The following is an 18118-nucleotide window of genomic DNA, read 5'->3' as shown; positions in this document are numbered from 1 at the left end:
CTGTAGTTTCTCTATTTTCATTTAAAAAAAAATATTGCATATTATTTGATAATGTGTTGGTGGTTGGGAGATGGATAAATATTCCAGTAGGATCTAAACACTTCAGTTAAATTTACTCAGATTTAAATGACATGGTAACCCTAATTGAAGTTAATTTGAGTGAAATTCTGCTTTTACTAACAAAAGAACTGTAGCTTGATTTCACTGTGACTGTTTACATAGTAAGAATGTGTTACCAGAGTAAGTTAACAGTATAACAAAGTAAGACAAATCTACTGGGGTAAGATTTTTCTCCTTTGATATTTGGTTGAGTAGTACAATGGCCTGACCTGTGTCTAGGGACCTTAAGATGTACAATAATAAGGAAAAAGAATATAATTTGATGTATTTTGTTTTCAATAATAATGGTAATACTCCAGTCTGTGAAAAGGATTATAGCAAAGGAGTTCCTAGTAGAAACAGATCACAGATGTTCTGCTCAAATAGCTTCACAGAAAACTGCAAACTTCACAGATAAACTACAGCCCTGCAAGAAAAAGTATGCCTTAAATCTTCTCCAGCTCTTTTCAGATCAATGACATGGAATTACTGTGTCTACAAGTGCCACAAATTCTGCCATTTCTTAATAACTTTACTTTCTCAATGTAAATTAAAAATTAATTACAATAAATTAATTTTATATGTTAGCACTTGGTAGCGGGGTTTTTTTCCCTCATGTTTCATTTTAATTATGATGAATACTAAATGAATAGGTAAGATTTTGCATCTAAATAAATGGAGTGCAGAAAATTAGGCTTATCTATCTAGTTATTATTCCATTATTTATTGGATGAAGAGGCAAATATAGTGACGATCGATGAGGTAAAGGCTGAGGAAATTAATGCCTTCTTTGCCTAAATTTTTAATAGCAATATCAACTGTTGTGGGGGCATCCAGCCCCCTGAGCTGGAGGACAATGATGGGGAGCAGAACTTAGTCTCCCTGATCCTGGAAAAAAATGGTCAGCAACCTGCTACACCCCTCAGACATGCACAACTGTGCGAGACTGGAGGGGATACACCTAAGGGTATCGGGTGTTGATCAGAGCACTCACTGAGCCTCCTTCCCTCATCAGCAGTCCTGCCCAACTGATGTTCCTGTTGACTAGAGGTTTCCAAATGGGACATCCATCAACAAGATGGGCAAGAAGGATGATCCAGGAAACTACAGGCTTGATGCTGGGGAAGGTCATTAAGCAGCTGGCTCATCCTGGCCTGTGCCAGCAATGGTGTGCCCAGCAGGAGAAGGGCAGGGATTGTCCCCCTGTACTCTGCACTGGTGAGGCCACACCTCAAATCCTGTGTCCAGTTCTGGAGCACTCACTTCAGGAAAGACATTGAGGTGCTGGAGCATGTCTGGAGATGGGCAGTGGAGCTGGGGAAGGGTCTGGAGCACAAGTCCTGTGAGAAGCAGCTGAGGGAGCTGGGAGTGTTTAGCCTGGAGAAAAGGAGGCTGAGAGGAGACCCTATGCTCCCTACAACTGCCTGAAAGAAGCCAGGTGGGGGCAATCTCCTTATCCAAATTAAGAAGTAATACAAGGAAGAGCAAATGGCCTCAAGGTATGCTGGGGAGGCTCAGATTAGATATTAGGAAAAAATTCTTCATGATGAGAGGGTCATGAGTCATCGGAACAGGCTTCCCAGGAAAGCGGTGGAATTACTGGCCCTGGAGTGCTCAGAAAACATGTAGATGTCACACTTCAGGACATGGCTTATTGTTGAACATAAGGTGCTTGGCTTGGTTAATGGTTGGAGTTAATGATTTTAGAGATCTTTTCCAAACAAAACAATTCTGGGATTCTGGTAAGCCATTTACTCTACTCATTATATATCTGTATACAAATAATTACTTCTTTTAGGCATAAGCAAGACTTCCAGAACAGTATTTTTTCTTTTCATGTTTCAAAGATTTGCATGTATATTTCTTTCACTGTAAGACTCTTTAAAGTTTTTACAAAAGTGCTGAGTAACAGGTAAAAACTTCACCCGGAAACAAAGAGCCGCCACTGAAATTGTAGCCTTAGAAGGACACTGAATAAAACCTTTCAATTATTTGCATTTACTGTATTTAAGTTCCTATGCTAGACACGCCCCAGAGCATGTCAACAAGATTCCCACACCAAGATGAAATTAAATTAGAAGATGTGCTCCTGAAACACACCTGATTTGCCCCAGCTGATAGGAGCAGTGTACTGGAACACACTGAAAAAGCAACGCTGGAGCAAAACTCAAGCCTCCAGACCCTTCCCTTTCTACTCCTGCCACGTGCATGAAGTGTGGGTCTTTGGCCACATTCACTACTCTGCAGACACACTCCTTCTGGGGCAACATCATCTCAATACAGTCATTATTTAGAAGATTTGCATGTTCCCTTAACCCTTCAATGGTATTTATCCTGTCAACTTCAGCAGCTAATTCTCAGCATCTCCAGCACTTAATTACCTGCTTTTATGAACTTGAATTCACTACCTTTTTTACTTAATATAGTAAGCCTGACAAAAACAAGAGGCTCAGGAAGATTTAGCATCTAATTAGCATCAGACTCCATGCAAATATATTGCAGTAGAAAACAAGTCTACTGGGGCAAAACTTAATCAAAACAGAGCCAGTTTAAGTAAAAGTTGACTTCTGCAAAGGTGGTAAAAATACTATTTTAAATATTTCTCTGTTTGTCAGATTAAACAGCTTTAATAAAACAGTGATTAATGAAAAAAAAAAAAATTAAAGTATTTGAGAGTGTGTTCCTTCTGACCTCAAACTACTGACATAATTATATCCTCCTTGACCATAACATACAGCCTTATTTTCGACATCAAGACCATTTATCTAGTTATGTATTTCCCTTCTGTATTGTACATTTGCAAACCAGTAGAATTCACAATGATGTTGATATATTACCTGATAATGCAGTAGATAAAAGAGAAGCTTATTTTCAAAGAAGCGTCCATAAAAATATCATTAATAAACAGAGGGATGTACATTTCCCAGTAACATTTTCTAGCATGGTTAGGTTTAAGTTGGAATTTTAGCAAATAAAGCACACCAATACCGCAAATGTGTCTTTGGGCTTTTTTTACAAAACTTCAAATTTTTTTTTCAAGCAGGCTTTTTTTAAAATATAGAAATTACTTAATTATTTCAAAAGCCAATGAACAAATATATTTTGCAGCAAAAACCAAAAAAACCACCCCCCAAACCCTCAATCAAAATACATATTTCCAAACAGTCCCTGTTTCTTTTCTGTAATAGCATCAGTAACCAGCTGCAATCACAGAGGTCTCAGTGAGTTATTATTGTCTCTTACCCGGAGTTTGAAAGTTAAGGCGTCGCAGCTCCACTGGATCTGTGGGATGGTGAGAGGGAACCTCCTTGCTGTTGGGTATGCTGCTCTTCCTAGAATCAGATTCAGCCCTCTTCCTGCATGGAGAAGGTGAATACACATAGACAGACATGTTAGCTTCACAAAGGTGCCTGAATGTTTGGCATTACATTCTAAAGGCAAGATGTTTATTTCTGAAAAAGTTTTTGATGCAGTGCAAAGGTAATATAATCATGAGTGGTGGGTACGGTACCTACAATTTGCAGTGGAAAAATGGTCAGAGAGAAAATAGTTGCATTCTGCCCTAATCTGCTCTTCCAGAACATCCTTCTGGTCATCCTAAGACTTTACTTTTATAACATTAAGCCTATAGAAATTCAGACGATTCTCCGATTTTAAATGCTACCTAGCTATACCTTATACTTTTATCCCTTTATAAAAAAGCAGCAATCTCTTGAGCTAGACCACCCCAAGTTACTGTGATTAAATATTTCTTATCCTATACACATAGCTCTGCATGCTATAAAAAATAATTTGCATTCTTTAGGTATTTTTAATAGGAGAAAGAACAGTACAGAAGACACCAATTAAGAAGACATCTATTCTTTTCACTTTCTAGGATGTAAGAATTTGATCTGCTTCCTCTCATCTCTGGAAGAGCTGAAATAGGCCATCTTCATATGTCTTATCAGGTCTACATATATTCAAGGCTTAGATCTGTATGAATATTTCTAATCAAATTAATGCTTTTACTGCAAAGGAAGGAAAATAAAACAAAAAAAAATCAGACAGAATTAAAGAGATAAAAGAGAATGAATGTTGCCTATGTTTCCCTTTCTCTAGAGAGAAGCAGAATCCATGCATGTTCTCACTGGCATTTTGCTAAAACTGACTTTTGTTATCTGTATGTATCTGATGTAAAACATGGATAACTATGTTACATGAAGAGTAGCGACCACTCTGCATCTTTATACAGAAAGTGGAATCTTTCTTCACAAGTTATTTGTGGGGTCCTGAATGAGAACACAATGTGGCTGTTATTTTTTATGTAACATAAAATGAAGAAGCAAACAGAGGAAGAGTTATGTTGTGAAAACAGAACTGAGATTACTTTAAGGGTAATGATAGCAGAGTGTTTTCCAGGTGCCCAATATTTATTTTAACATAACACTTTCTTTTTCCTCATTGACTCATAATGATAAATCTGTCATTACTCCAGTCAATTTCTTGCTGCCTTTGAAATAATGAAGACCAGGTGATATACTCTGAGATTTCAAAAGTTATAAAAAATACGCCTGAAATTTTGAAAGTCCCTAGTCCTATGGTTGTACTGGAAAAAAGAAAAAGTTTTACTGTAAAAACACTCCACCTGTTCTCCAGCACATACCTTAACATACGTATTAATGTCTCTTTAGTGAGGCAATAAAAATTTAAATCTGATTATTCTGTTTTTAGTCTTCTTAAAACAAAATTAGTACACATAAACTCAATTGAGGTTCCTTTCTTTTGATTTTGACTATTGCAAACTCCTTTCACAGTAGCACTTGGCCCTAGTGCTCTTTCTTCTTACTGAAGATGTGTGACATAGCTTTCAATAAGTCTTTTACCCTGTACTTCCTTCTCTTTAATTCTAGGAGTTGTAAGTGTCCTTAAGTTTCTGGAACTGTCCAGGGACAAGCTTCATTTAACTTTTTTCCGCTTGGAAGTTAGTACCGGGCTGCAATTTCATAATAATCTAATAAAACCACTAAAATATCTTCCAATCATGTTCCTGAATATTTTCAGTACTTATAGAATAACAGAATGGTTTATTACAAATTATTAATTGGAGGAACATTCTGGTTTTTTTAATCTCTCCAGCCTGTAGAAGACATCTCAATTCTTCCAGATTATGCAACGATTCTGAGATAGGTGGGGAAAAAAAATCCAGAAAGGAAAAAATGTATCACTGTATCACTGTCACTGGTAGAACTGTAAGTCAGTGTTTATGTGTATGGGACATTATGAAGATTCAGAGCAGCTAATGCCTCAACTACAACCATGGATTCCTTCAAGAACTTTGATTATTGTGTACAACCACTGCTTGCGCAGCACTAAAACACAAATAAAATCAAATGAGCATTGTCAAGCTCCGCTATCTCCTGAAAATTAACCCTACGGAGACATAAAAAAAACAGTGAAAATTTGCTGCTTGCATTACACTGCTTTTCAGCACTGTAAATAACATAGCAAATCTTGCACTTGCTCTCACTGACAGATTACTGACTACATTCACTTAAGACTGACAGATGCTTTGTCTTAGATCATTATCATAATGGCTTTTTTTTTCTCCTTTTCTGTATTAAATGAAGAGTGACTATTTTTCACTTCTCACCTGTCAGGTTTACTGCTCCATTTTAATGCAGCAAGGAGGGAAGAAAAGGTGAAATGTTAGTTGACCAGCAGCACAGAGAATAATCATGAAAACAGGAGATACAAGAAATTTTGATTTGCAGTAAAGATATGTAACTAAACAAAATTAAGCTATGACAGCTCATCAAAATATTCAATGCTTGGAAATTACAGAATAAATGGAGGATCCAAGGTCATGTCCGAAGTGAATCTTCTGTTGAAAAATACACCTCTATCTGCCAAGAAATTAGACTTCAAATTTTAACCAGTGAGACAATGGAGAATGGGTGTTTAATTTGAGCCATGAAAGTAATGTTAACATTACATTGAAAAATTACTTCTCACTGAGATGTAGCTCCCTCTTACTTTCTAGAGAGAATAGAGATGAGAGGAGGGAAGAGAGGAAAAATGAAAGTGGAGGGCAGAATGGGAAGGAGAAAAAGGGAGAAGAGGAAGAGAAAATAAAGTGACCAACAAGGTTTAATATATGACACACATAATACCTGCACTAAATTTAAAAAATAGTAATAAAAAGAAACGAAAATTTCTAAAACTATTTAATAAAACCAGGTAATAAAATCGCAAGAAATTTTTAACAGTACCCTGGAAAGAAAGGGAATCATAAATCTTTTTCCAATGAAGTATTACACACCTTTTTAGATTTAGAATTAATGCCATGTACTAGAGGTCTACAGTGATCTGTATAGATCTGTAGTGATCTATGATCTATAAAGTTTAGGTAAACAGGAAAAATTATTTATTATCTCTCACCAATGTGTTCTATTATACACAGACACTATAACTATAGTGTCTCTCTTTCTCTGTGTTGATTATAACAAACAGGGGTTCTTCAAACATTTTAATAGCTTGTACTCTGCAATGACCACATTACACACATGGATGAGAAAGTCTTTAAAATACTTCATCATCACTTAAGATTTCCCATTTTCCTGTTTTGCCTTTCAGTGCTTTTTAACATCTGGGTTTTTTTTGTCTTGGAAGCATGTTTCTTCTTATAGCTCAAAATTCAGCAGGGGACCAGCATTCAAAGAAAGTGATTCTGCCTCTATACTCCACATTGGCGAGACCCCATCTGGAGTGCTGCATCCAGGATTGGGACAATCAGTACAAAAAAGACATGGATCTGTTGGAGTAGATCTAGAAAAGGGTGACAAAGATGATCAGGGAGATGGAACAGGAAAGGCTGAGAAAACTGGGATTGCTCAGCCTGGACAAGAGAAAGCTTTGGAAGACTCTCTTGCATCCTTCCGGTACTTGAAGGGACTTTCTTATAAGAAAGATGGGGATAGAAGAACCTATAATGACAGGGCAAGGGGTAATGGTTTTGAAGTGAAAGAGGGTAGATTCAGACTAGCCAGAAGAAAGAATTTTTTTTTTTTTTTTTTTTATGATGAAGGCTATGAAGCACTATTTAATTTGATTCCCCAGAGAGGTGGTGGATGCCCTATCCCTGGATACGTTCAAGTCCTGTGGATGGGGCTCTGAGAAACCTGACCTAGATGAAAATGTCCCTGCTTATGGCTGGGGGTTGGACTAGATGACCTTTAAAAGGTCCTTTCCAACCCACACTAATCCATGATGCTATGATTCAGAGTGCTGGAGCTACTATGTTCAAAAGATTTAAGTTGAGGCTACAGTCTTCTGACCCAAATCAAAAAGCTGCGCTTGATAAAAGCAAACAATACAAAGTCTGTCAAGAGGGCTTTAACTTCCTTAGAAATGGAAAAATCTAGAATGAGGAACCTTTTGCTCTTCATCAATGGAAAACTGAAATAAGGGATTTTGTGATTTCTTAAAAACTACAAGGAATATCCACATAAAGTAATTTGTTAAAAGAAAGAAAAAAAGGAAAGATACACCCTAGACCTGAGAATGAGATGACAGGATGCATCATGGGGACAATCACTTTTCTCTCTTGTTTGTTCATTTCTGAGAAACACCACACAATTTCTAGAGCTCTTTAACATTCACTAATTAAGTTCCTAACCAACCTAATCCTATGTAATTGAACATGTATCAAACATATAAAATATATGTAAACTGTGACTCAAGCAGACCTCCTAATGGTTAGGAATTTCCTCGAGGACACACACCATCCATCCATCCATCTATCTATCTATCTATCTATCTATCTATCTATCTATCTATCTATCTATCTATCTATCTATCTTTGCTTTTGTTTGAGATTTTGGATACAAATCTTACTGCACTGAGTAAGACACTCGATCTTTGAACAAAGATTTATTTTCTTGTCAACAAGAAGATGGCCAAAAAGGAAGCAAGATTTATTTAATTTACTTGAATCTCTTGATTTGATTGTTTATAAAGTTTAATAGATGGAAAGATCTGCCACAAAGTAGGTGTCTCTGTTTACTATGACTGCAGGGTGGTTTCACTGCTGCAAGGACAGAGAACACTGAACTGGTTAATGGCCAAGTCAGTTCCATTTGCCAAGACAGAGTCAAGTGTAACTCAGGAAAAAATAGGTTTTACTGTGAGGATAGTTGAATATGAGAACAAGTTGCCCAAACAGGTAATTGAGTTTTCATTCTTCGCTATACAAAACTTTGCCTCTGAGCAAACTGCTGCAGGTGACCATGCTCTGAGCAGGGCTGAGGTGAAACACCCTCCAGAGGTATGGCCCTTTGATTCTGTGAATCTGTGGATTCTTCTGCACACAGGAGTGTGAAGAATTGGTATGGAATATGGAATATGGTAAAATTCCATGAAATAGATATGGAATTACGTTCCATCATTGGCCTAATCTGTGTTGGCTATAATACCAATGACAAGAAAAGATACTCTTCAGTATTGTTCTCATCTATTACTGTTTCTTACTAAGCTGCAATGACCTTTTGGTTATATTCTAATATATGATCCAAAAACTTGTCCATGAAATACCTTTGCTTTCAGATTTTAGGAAAAGTAAATGCACAGGCAATAACCTTTTTACAGACAAACAACAAATAATAAAGAGTTCAAACATGCATTTCTTGTCTTTGGAACAGTTTAATATACTTCAAACCAACCCATGAAACTTATCCACACTATCTAATCATGCCTGTTTTAAAGCAGGGGCAGACTTCTCCCCATAAAATTATTCTTTTGGAAACTGCAGTTGTAATTTCTCTGTGATTGTAATTAAATGTATAAGTAGTATTGTAAATCATGAGCTTAGTGGTCCAAGTCTGATCAAAAAGGTTTCAATGGACAAAGGGAATTAAACATAGTTGACCTTTATTTGAGTTACTACTCTTTGCACTTCAGAAGACACAATCATTTACCGGTCACCCTCTTTGCACTGCACATTCTTTAACAAAATCGTCTGTAATTTTTTTTGCATGTATGTTCATAACTAGACTGATGCCCTCTATCTTCATTTTCTTTTCTCACTATCATACTTGTTGCACTTATACCCCAATATAGGCTAGAAATGTAAAATTTTCTGTATCCACGAACATTACTTGTTTGCCAGTTTCTTTAATATATTTCATCCAACTCCTGTAGCCACATTAGGTCTATTTAACTCACAAATAAAACTTCACTGTTTTCTTGAAGCAATATGTTAAATACTCCAACTGTCTTGTCACTGCTCTTCTACAGTCAGCACATCTATCAAAATCTAGCAGTAAACTTGCATTCAGGTTATCTTCTCTTGGAAAAGATATCCTATTATATAATATATTTTTACAGAAATAAAAGCTCATAGAGGAGCACAGACTGCTAAAATTGCAGTCACAATTTCTTGGAGGTAATTTGCCAAATCAGTGCAGTTTAACAAATTAGAGTAAACAGCTGAAAATCGAAAAATAAATAAATACATATGGACAGTTGCCCAAACAGTTCCAGTACAAGTAGTAAATAACAGATGGTAAACATGTCCCCCATTCTTAGTGAATGACAATCTCTTCACACTACTGATGAGCAAATTTTACCTGCTCATTTGAGGAATATTCCCTTTTCTTTTTTTTTTTGGTAACAGACTTGAAGATTGTTATTTTAGTTCCATAAATGTAATCAGTAACTCTCAAAGTAGTTGCACATCTGCTTAATATACTAGTGTTCAGATTTCTTTTGTAGTATGGGAGAAGATTTGCTTTTAAAATAGTTAGAAGAAAGGAGTATTTCACTTTTAGCACATTTCCAGTGACCAGTTTTTGAAGCGACTGACAAAAGCAGAGTTGGTAACTAATTTGATTGGCTGAGACACCGTGAACTACCAGAAACATTCAGGAGACATGGTATCTGCAAACAACACATGCTGCATGATTCTGGCCCTGAAACCATTCCATAAGTGTATATCTATTTGGAATCAAAAGGTGAAGCTCAGATTTAAATATTTATATGCCCATAATAGCCTCATAGCCATTGGTTTTAGAAGACATATTTCATTTTATAAAATTATCCCTAGTGTGCCCCCTCCTAAGAAATCGGCAGCAGCTTTGTAATATTCCTCTAATCTACTTTATCAATATATTTCAAAAATGTACTAGGAATTAAATACAAAGATTAAAAAAAACCTTTTTGAGTTTTATTCTTTGGTTTTGGTTTAGTATCTTGACCCATGTTAACTCATTTGCACTGTAAAAGCCTGCTACATATAAATTATGGGATCATATTCACTGAGTATGTTGCAAGACAAAGGGAAGTCCTTTGTGTAATAGCAAAACTAAATCTGTGTCATAGAGAGAGAAAGAAGAATGAGTGAAATTTGAACTCATTGCAAGATTAGTAGAAAACAGCTATTTGATGTCTCTTTAATCTCTCAGATCAGAGCTCCAAATTCATATAGATACATTGCCAAATTGAGGCCAACTGTCAAAAGTTGAAATTCAAATTACTTGAGTGGAGATGAAAATCACATTTAGCAACAAGCTGAATGTAACCCCTAATGCATTACTATTATACATCTATAAACAAGTTCTAAAAAGTCAAATGTGCAAATTCCATACATATTTATATGCGAGCTCATATTTACTTTCTTTGCATACAAATGTATCTTTGCATACAAATGTATGCAAAGTGGAAAAAACATTTAAATGCAATAGTGTTAATATAGTATAATCAGCATAAAAATGTACTCATATACCTGTAATTATTGAAAACTTTCAGTCAAAAATTTCTGCAGCATGCTGGAAGCCATTAATAAATTTCAAAATGTTCCAAAGCAATGACAGTTAACATTGTAGTGCAAAAATACAGTGTGGAACAAGTACTACAAAGTGACCAATATAGAGGAGAAAAGACATACCTTGCAAGAAAGCTAAAAGGTAAACCTACCTTTTATAAAGCAGTATAGCTATAACAATACAGATGATAAACACCACTGCAAGAACTGGTCCAACAACCCAAATCAAGCCTTCTTCCTCGTCTGTAATTGGTTGGGGATCAAGATCCATTGACACAACAGGATCTGAATATGGGCTTGTTGCATACATGGTCTGGAGAAATAAAAATAGTTCTTAATCAGAAAGCAATGCATTAATATTTTAACTATCCCACATCTAAAATAAATGTATAGAGGGTAATGATGCAATGAGGACAGCAAACTGGAAATGCTATTTTTCTTGAAAGAAATACATAAACTTGCAAATTGAACAGTGTGTTGTTATTATAATTTTTATTTTGTGTTCCACATATTAGAAATGACCTGCAGACAAATCATGTAGCACAGTCCTCACAGAACACTTTGCAACCTAAACAGAGAATGAAAAACTGAATAGGACACTGAGAAATATGGCCCACCAGTTACCAATTTTTGGTTTTTTTTTTAGTTTCATACTGGTTTAACACTTTCTTCCTGCACAATATGGAAGGGTACTTGAGCCATAACAAGACTGCTATAGATAAAAATAAAGGGGACTGAATGTAGGAGGTTTTCTGAAAAGGGTCTTGCAATGACAGTACTGTTTTTGACCAGTCAAAAACTGTCTGACAGAATATACCTACACAAGGTGGAGACAACTTGAACTTAAGACTGAAAAATGGGAGAATCCATTGTAGAATATAAAGGGAAGCTAAACACTCAGTGTTTCATAAGGATTAAACTAAAATTATGAACCAACAGAGGTTGTTGAAAATCTTTGGTTTGCTACATGATGTAAAGCCAGCTGGCCTAGGATAAAACCCTTGATAAAGAGAATTCTTTTTTATTCTTGTCAGACCTGAGATGTTTCATCTGTGGTTGAGTGCAGAGTTAAAATTACAGACTGGTGAGGCTGAAGAGTCAGCCTGCTGAAACTGGATCATTTTAAGAAGTCTAAATTATAGTAAAGTCAGAAGTGCAAAATTGTTTGTACATATTTCTTGTTTGTGCTAGTGTGTCTTCATCAGCATTAAACTAGGATTTGAACAACAGATCTTGCAAAAGACTTAAAAACTTGATTCCATGGTAGATCAGAAATGTCAGCTAAAACAGAGTAAGATAACTGGGAGAAGAGATTAGCTTCCATTTATGTTTGCATCGCATTCTGAAAGATGCCCTAAGCCAGGACAAGTGTTATCAAAGGAGACATGTTTTTTTACACTTCATTTGGCCCTGTTTGGGCTCTGGGCTATGACAGTGTCTGGGTTTGAGACAGGATTAGGACTGGAAAGGCTGAGGCACTTACTTACTTAGTGTTACTGAGCTAGCACCCATGCCAACAATCCCCAGTTATATTATAGCATTTTACTACACCTGGCATCTGGCACCAAAACCTCCCTATATTTTGCGTCTATGATCATGGTCTGGAAATTGGGGAGTCTTCACGTTCCATTCCTGAGCCACCCAAGTAAACTGATTTTTTTTTTCCCCTCAGGTTTAGTACTCTTAAGAAATAAAAGAGGTTCATTGCTCCGAGAAGAAACTCTTTGTATTTCCCCTCTTCCTTTGGAGTGGATGGCAAAAATGCCTGGAAAAAGATATAGAGGGATATTGAGGGTAACAGTGTAAACACTTACTACCTTTTCTTCAATAAATAGGATTTCACTTTCAATTTTAAAACATCTTGTATTAATGAAAAATTAAACTCATTTATTATTTTAAATTTTTTCTTATTTTTTCCTTCCTCTTGATGACATTCTTAACATATTTATAGATTTTAATCACAGCTCTCCAGCTCCCATTTTACTAAGTTAAACAAATTCAGACCTTCCCATGACCTTTTTTAATTCAAGCTCTCTATTCTACCAATCAAGAGAGAAATTTTGTGCTCTCTGAATAAGAAGCCTTCTGTAAAACGTAACATCTGAATATCAAGAAAAATGTCCCTTTCAAGTTACATCTGTAGAACCTGTAATCCTAGAAGAAAATCAGCTATATATGCTGGAGCTGATACACTGGAGCATTGAAAGTCATTGAAAGCTGAATCTGACACCCCTAAATAATTCTTCACAGTCTGTGGCTACCTCATGCTACTCAAGCACATAAATGTTTCAGATGGCATGCTGAAGTGTCTTATTGATAGCCTAAGTTCAGTAATGCCTTTTGAAGTCTTTCAAGAGCAGGACCCTATATACATTTTGCTATATGTGTCAGTTTACAAACCAGTTTCTTCCTGCTTTTTCATCCTGATTTCTAACAAAACAATACATTCAGGTAATTTATACCTTAACTAATATAAAAAACACAAGAAACTGCACTTTATATTGAAAAGATCCATTTTAGTACAGGCAATTTATGACATACAGATTTATGGCCTCTAATTTATAGTAAAAAGCTGTCTACCTTCTCCAGTCTGAACCTTTGTGATGCAACACCTTCAGAATTATCTGTCTATGCAGCCCACGTCAAAAAGTGAAAAGAGAACTTTTGATTTATGTTAGAGCTTGCAGGAGGCACTTTATTTTCAAATGAAGCTAAAGTGTCTAAAAGTATTCAAAGTGGAAGTACCTCCTCACTGCGCCTAAGTAGGCACATTCCATTGACACCAAGAAAGCAAATGCAGCGTTATACACCACAAGCATTTGATTAGAATTCAGATTATTGGTGTTGGAGTTTCAAGTGATTGAATCTGCAAATGTACCTGTCAGGTTGAGCTACAAATTAGAAACATACTGTATTACACACTGTATGTTAAAATGCTAATGTGTATTGCATCTTTCAAAAGTCTTACATCTGTCTTTTTGTCTTCTTTTTTTAATAAACTACATGCATTAGGTTAATTCATGCATAAACGGATGTGACTACAAAATGAATTGTGTAAAGAGAAATGACAGCTCATTTTTTAGGTTTTTTTTTTTTTTTTAGGAATTTTCCCTACTACTGAATTATTTTCTAACTTTCTAACAATTTACAGATGAAATTCTTATGGAATGACTGCAGCTAAAGAGGGTAGCTGTGCATGTCCCTAGTTCAATGGATCTTTACAAGAACCCTATATGTATATCCTATACCATTATTCAATGGTAGCATCAAAAGACAGCTTTTAAATTCTTTTAAATATATAGAGAAAGATGCTGCTGTAAAGATCATGTCTCAGAAGCTGTGTCCATGGTCCAAAATAATACACAATGTAATTTTCAAAGGATCGTGACACAGCCAATAAAAGCTGACTCTTAGGTTTCAGTTATACACTGAAGTAATACACAAAGGTGCAAGCAGAACAGAAGAGTTCAACGAATTAATGGGCATTGAGTAAGGAAACACTCACTTTAAGATGCTCTGACATGTAATATTAAAACAAAGATTTAGGGAAGTGGCTTAAGCATTGAAAAAATGCTTCCGTGATTGTGTAAGGTAATTTAGATATTGAAAAACATGAACTAACTTACAGATTCTGAGTGCTCCATTACAGCCAATACAAAGAAGACATATTCTTGACCACTCTGCAGTTGCTTATTCTCAAATCCACCATAATGCTTCTTATCCCCCAATGTGAATTCCGTGGGAAGAACTTCAAAGTGAGCTGCAATATATGGCTTTAATTCAACTTCCCTCCCAAGACGAATGCTTCTGCGTTTCCTAGCTATCTCCTTAAGCAGCTTTAAAATGAAGGAAGGGAAAAGAAAGGGGGGGAGAGAGAGAGCAAGCATGAACAGAACGGTAACTGTAAACAATTTTAACGTAACTTATTGACAGTGTAATGAGAAAATTTAATGCATGACCAGGAACTACAAAAAAACCAATTTATCCACATTTCATGGGATATATCAGTATCACTAAATCAATTGCAAAATCTTCCAAATTCTCGACATTCTTGTCAGGATAAAATACAAGGAGGCAATTGCAGCACTCAGACTACAAACATAAAACAATTTTTAGATACTGTTGCGTCTAGGAGGAAGTTGGGAGAGGATAAGAAAACTATCTATTTTCTCTAGGGACATATAAATACACATAACATATTACATATTATCTATCTATCATCTATCTATCTATCTATCTATCTATCTATCTATCTATCTATCTATCATCTATCTCTATATTGAGTCATAGAATAGAATCATAAATCAATTGCATTGGAAAGGGCCTCTAAGACTGATTCCAGCCACAGCCATTAATCTAACACTGCCATGTCCACCCTTAAACCATTTCCCTAGTTGCCAAAACTACACATCTCTTTAAATACCTCCAGGAACGGTGACTGAATCACTTCTTCTGATAAACAAAGCTAAAATTTACATCAGTACAAGATTAGATGCTAGGCTCAAACTTGGAAAACATATACTTACTGATAAAGGAACTTAATCTCAGCTAGTATAATCTGTTGATGAATTACTTATTAAATCAGACAAATGTTTCTTCAATACCTTTTTTTGCTTTACATATACCGGTATTCCACAAAAATTAGTCTGGTCTGATTACAAGGAGTCAGAACTTCTCCTATGTGATAAACTATGACTTCTAAGGTTTCTTTGTGATTCCCTTTGTTTTTTGCTTATGAAACTTACATGATGTCCTGTAGTCTTATAGTTAAATCACAAATTTTTCTAAGTAGTTTAGTCTTTTCAGCACACTAATGCTTCTAATACAGCAGATTAGCACAAGATTCATTTCTAAAGAAGGAGAAGGAGACAAATCTCTGGAGTGAGAAGTAGATTAAGAAAAAAGATACTAAAATCCAATCTTAACTACATATATTAATTTCAAAGTACGTTTAGTCGGGGAAGTTCTCCACAGAATCATGGAATCACAGAATATGCTGAGTTGGAAGAGACCCTCAAGGATCACTGAGTCCAAGTCCTGGCCTGGCACAGGACAGTCCCAAGAGTCATTCCCTGTGCCTGTCATGAACTCTGTCATGCTGGTGCTGTGACCACTTCCCTGGGGAGCTGTTCCAGTGCCCAACCACCATCTGGGTGAAGATTCTTTTCCTAATATGCATCCTAAACCTCCCCTAACAGAACTTCAGACCATTCCCTCAGGTCCTGTCTCTGGTCACCACAGAGTGAAGAGATGTGTGCCTGCCCCTCCACCTCCCCTCACAAGGAAGCAGTAACTGCAATGGAGTCTCTCCTCCGTCTCCTCCAGGCTGAATAAACCAAGTGATCTCAGCCACTCCACATATGGCTTCCCCTCAAGGCCCTTCACCATCTTCAATGCACTCTTTATTTAGGCCATAGCTTGGTGACCACACCTTTTTGTCTCCCGTCATGGTATCTTGTATTTTGCAATTACACAATTAACAATTGCAATGCATGTAAAGCAACTTAATATTCACTCTGCTACTCAGAAAGGAGCTTTTAATACTGAATAATTTGATAACCTTTCTCACTGACTAAATATAAGGTTACAGATACATATGAAAGCAAGTCGTGCCACTTGAATCCGGGCTTCCTTAACATTGAGGGCATTTGGATGTTATACCTTCAAACATCTATGCAGTAAACTGCTTTCCAGCTCTAATGCTGTGTCTGTGCCCCGTTGCAGAGATTTTACATCCATTTACCTCTATCAATTTCAATGCCATGACACAAAAGCTGGTACAGCGCAATGGATCCCCTGAGCAAAAGAAGAACTGGCCATAATTTGAGACTAGAAATCATTATTCATTACTCAAGGACACTATTCCAATCAGCAGTCCATATTTCTCTTTCATTCTTCCTAAACAGTTTAATGAGCAGCTAGAGTCTATTTGCGTCGTATAAAAATGAGGGCAGCAGAGAACTGTAATATTGAAGAGATTTCTATTTAGTTACTTTATTGAAGGTGACTCTCACATCTGTTGGTAGCTTCCTATGCCCTGGGAAGAGTTACTAAATGCAGAACATGAGGCAGACAACAATCAAAGTTTGTTCCAGGTTAGATCAGCCCTGATAGGATCTGCTGAGGGAAGCACTTTGAAAAGTTTATCTCTGTATGATGCCCCATTTTATAGCAATGCCTATGCAGAGGGCTGAGCACTGGCTATCTTGAAGTCTGCCAAAACATGAAGCTAAGTTTTGGGGTAGTAACAGTGCACGCTAGCTTAAAGTCAGGAGCCACAAACACAACAGCTCTAGTAGAGGTGTACGGCTTGTGCAATCCCCGAGGGTAACTGATACTTCCATGCACCTCTTCCACTGGAATTAAAGTTGTGTGTCCTCTGCCTCAATTAAATTCATTGTTCTTTATCATATGTTTCCAGATTACAGTGTATTTACAATTTAGATTATAAATAACTCATAATAAAATGTCAAAGTACGGTAGGAGTACAGCAATCAAAATTAGATTGAGAGACAAAGAAAAATGTTTGATCTTGATAATTTCTTGCATTTGAAATAGTAACAGAAAACATATATATTGGAAGAAAATGAAATGATGAAGTATAGTATTAGAGTGATCAAGAACTGAGTTTTGACTATGAATGCCAAAAGTTAGTTAGCCTGAGACAATAAAATTAGTTAAACTTTTCAAAGGTGGTTATACATCACTTAAGGCCAGTTAACTTAGGCGTGTTTGTGTGTAGATGAAAACTTTGTAAGATTGATTACACATGATTGAGTAGATCTCAGGTGAACCTCCAGCCTCAGTAATGTTTCCTATGGAAATGGGGTTGTTGCCAAATATCATTGCTTCTTCATCTATCTCCTATTGTAAACTATACACAGATTTCAATAAAATTACTGAATTCATTTAAAACTTAACATTGCAACCTTTATTTAGGTTTTACTGCTTACAAATCTAAAATAATTCTAGTAGGTAATACTTACTGCAATTCATAATTTTTTATTCTTTTCATTTGGTTGCATGATGTGGCTATTTAAAGTCACTGAACCTCCTGATATTAAAAAAAAGAAATTTTGAGTTCGTAAAAAAGGACTGTATCTCTAATAATTTTTTTTTCAGATACCAAACATCTAGTTCATTATCTGCTATTTTAAAACTATCTTAGTTTCTTTCAGAGCTGAGGTTCAAGGAGCAGGTAGATTAGGCAACTACAATAAG

General features: G+C 36.1%; 1 protein-coding gene across 1 annotated transcript in view; it reads right to left on the bottom strand.

Moving 5' to 3' along the window:
• Window positions 1–18118, bottom strand: part of PTPRD (protein tyrosine phosphatase receptor type D) — a 358636-nt gene that overhangs the window by 82948 nt on the left and 257570 nt on the right. The window contains exons 19-22 of the mRNA XM_059491826.1: window positions 14524–14733; window positions 11050–11210; window positions 5732–5743; window positions 3343–3455 (exon numbers count right to left, since the gene is read on the bottom strand). Coding sequence (XP_059347809.1) covers window positions 3343–3455; window positions 5732–5743; window positions 11050–11210; window positions 14524–14733 — 496 coding nt within the window. The remainder of the gene's footprint in view (window positions 1–3342; window positions 3456–5731; window positions 5744–11049; window positions 11211–14523; window positions 14734–18118) is intronic.

Source organism: Ammospiza nelsoni, chromosome Z, assembly GCF_027579445.1.
Source record: "Ammospiza nelsoni isolate bAmmNel1 chromosome Z, bAmmNel1.pri, whole genome shotgun sequence".
In the NCBI taxonomy this organism is placed as follows: Eukaryota; Metazoa; Chordata; class Aves; order Passeriformes; family Passerellidae; genus Ammospiza; species Ammospiza nelsoni.
This window is presented reverse-complemented; position numbering and strand designations above follow the sequence as displayed.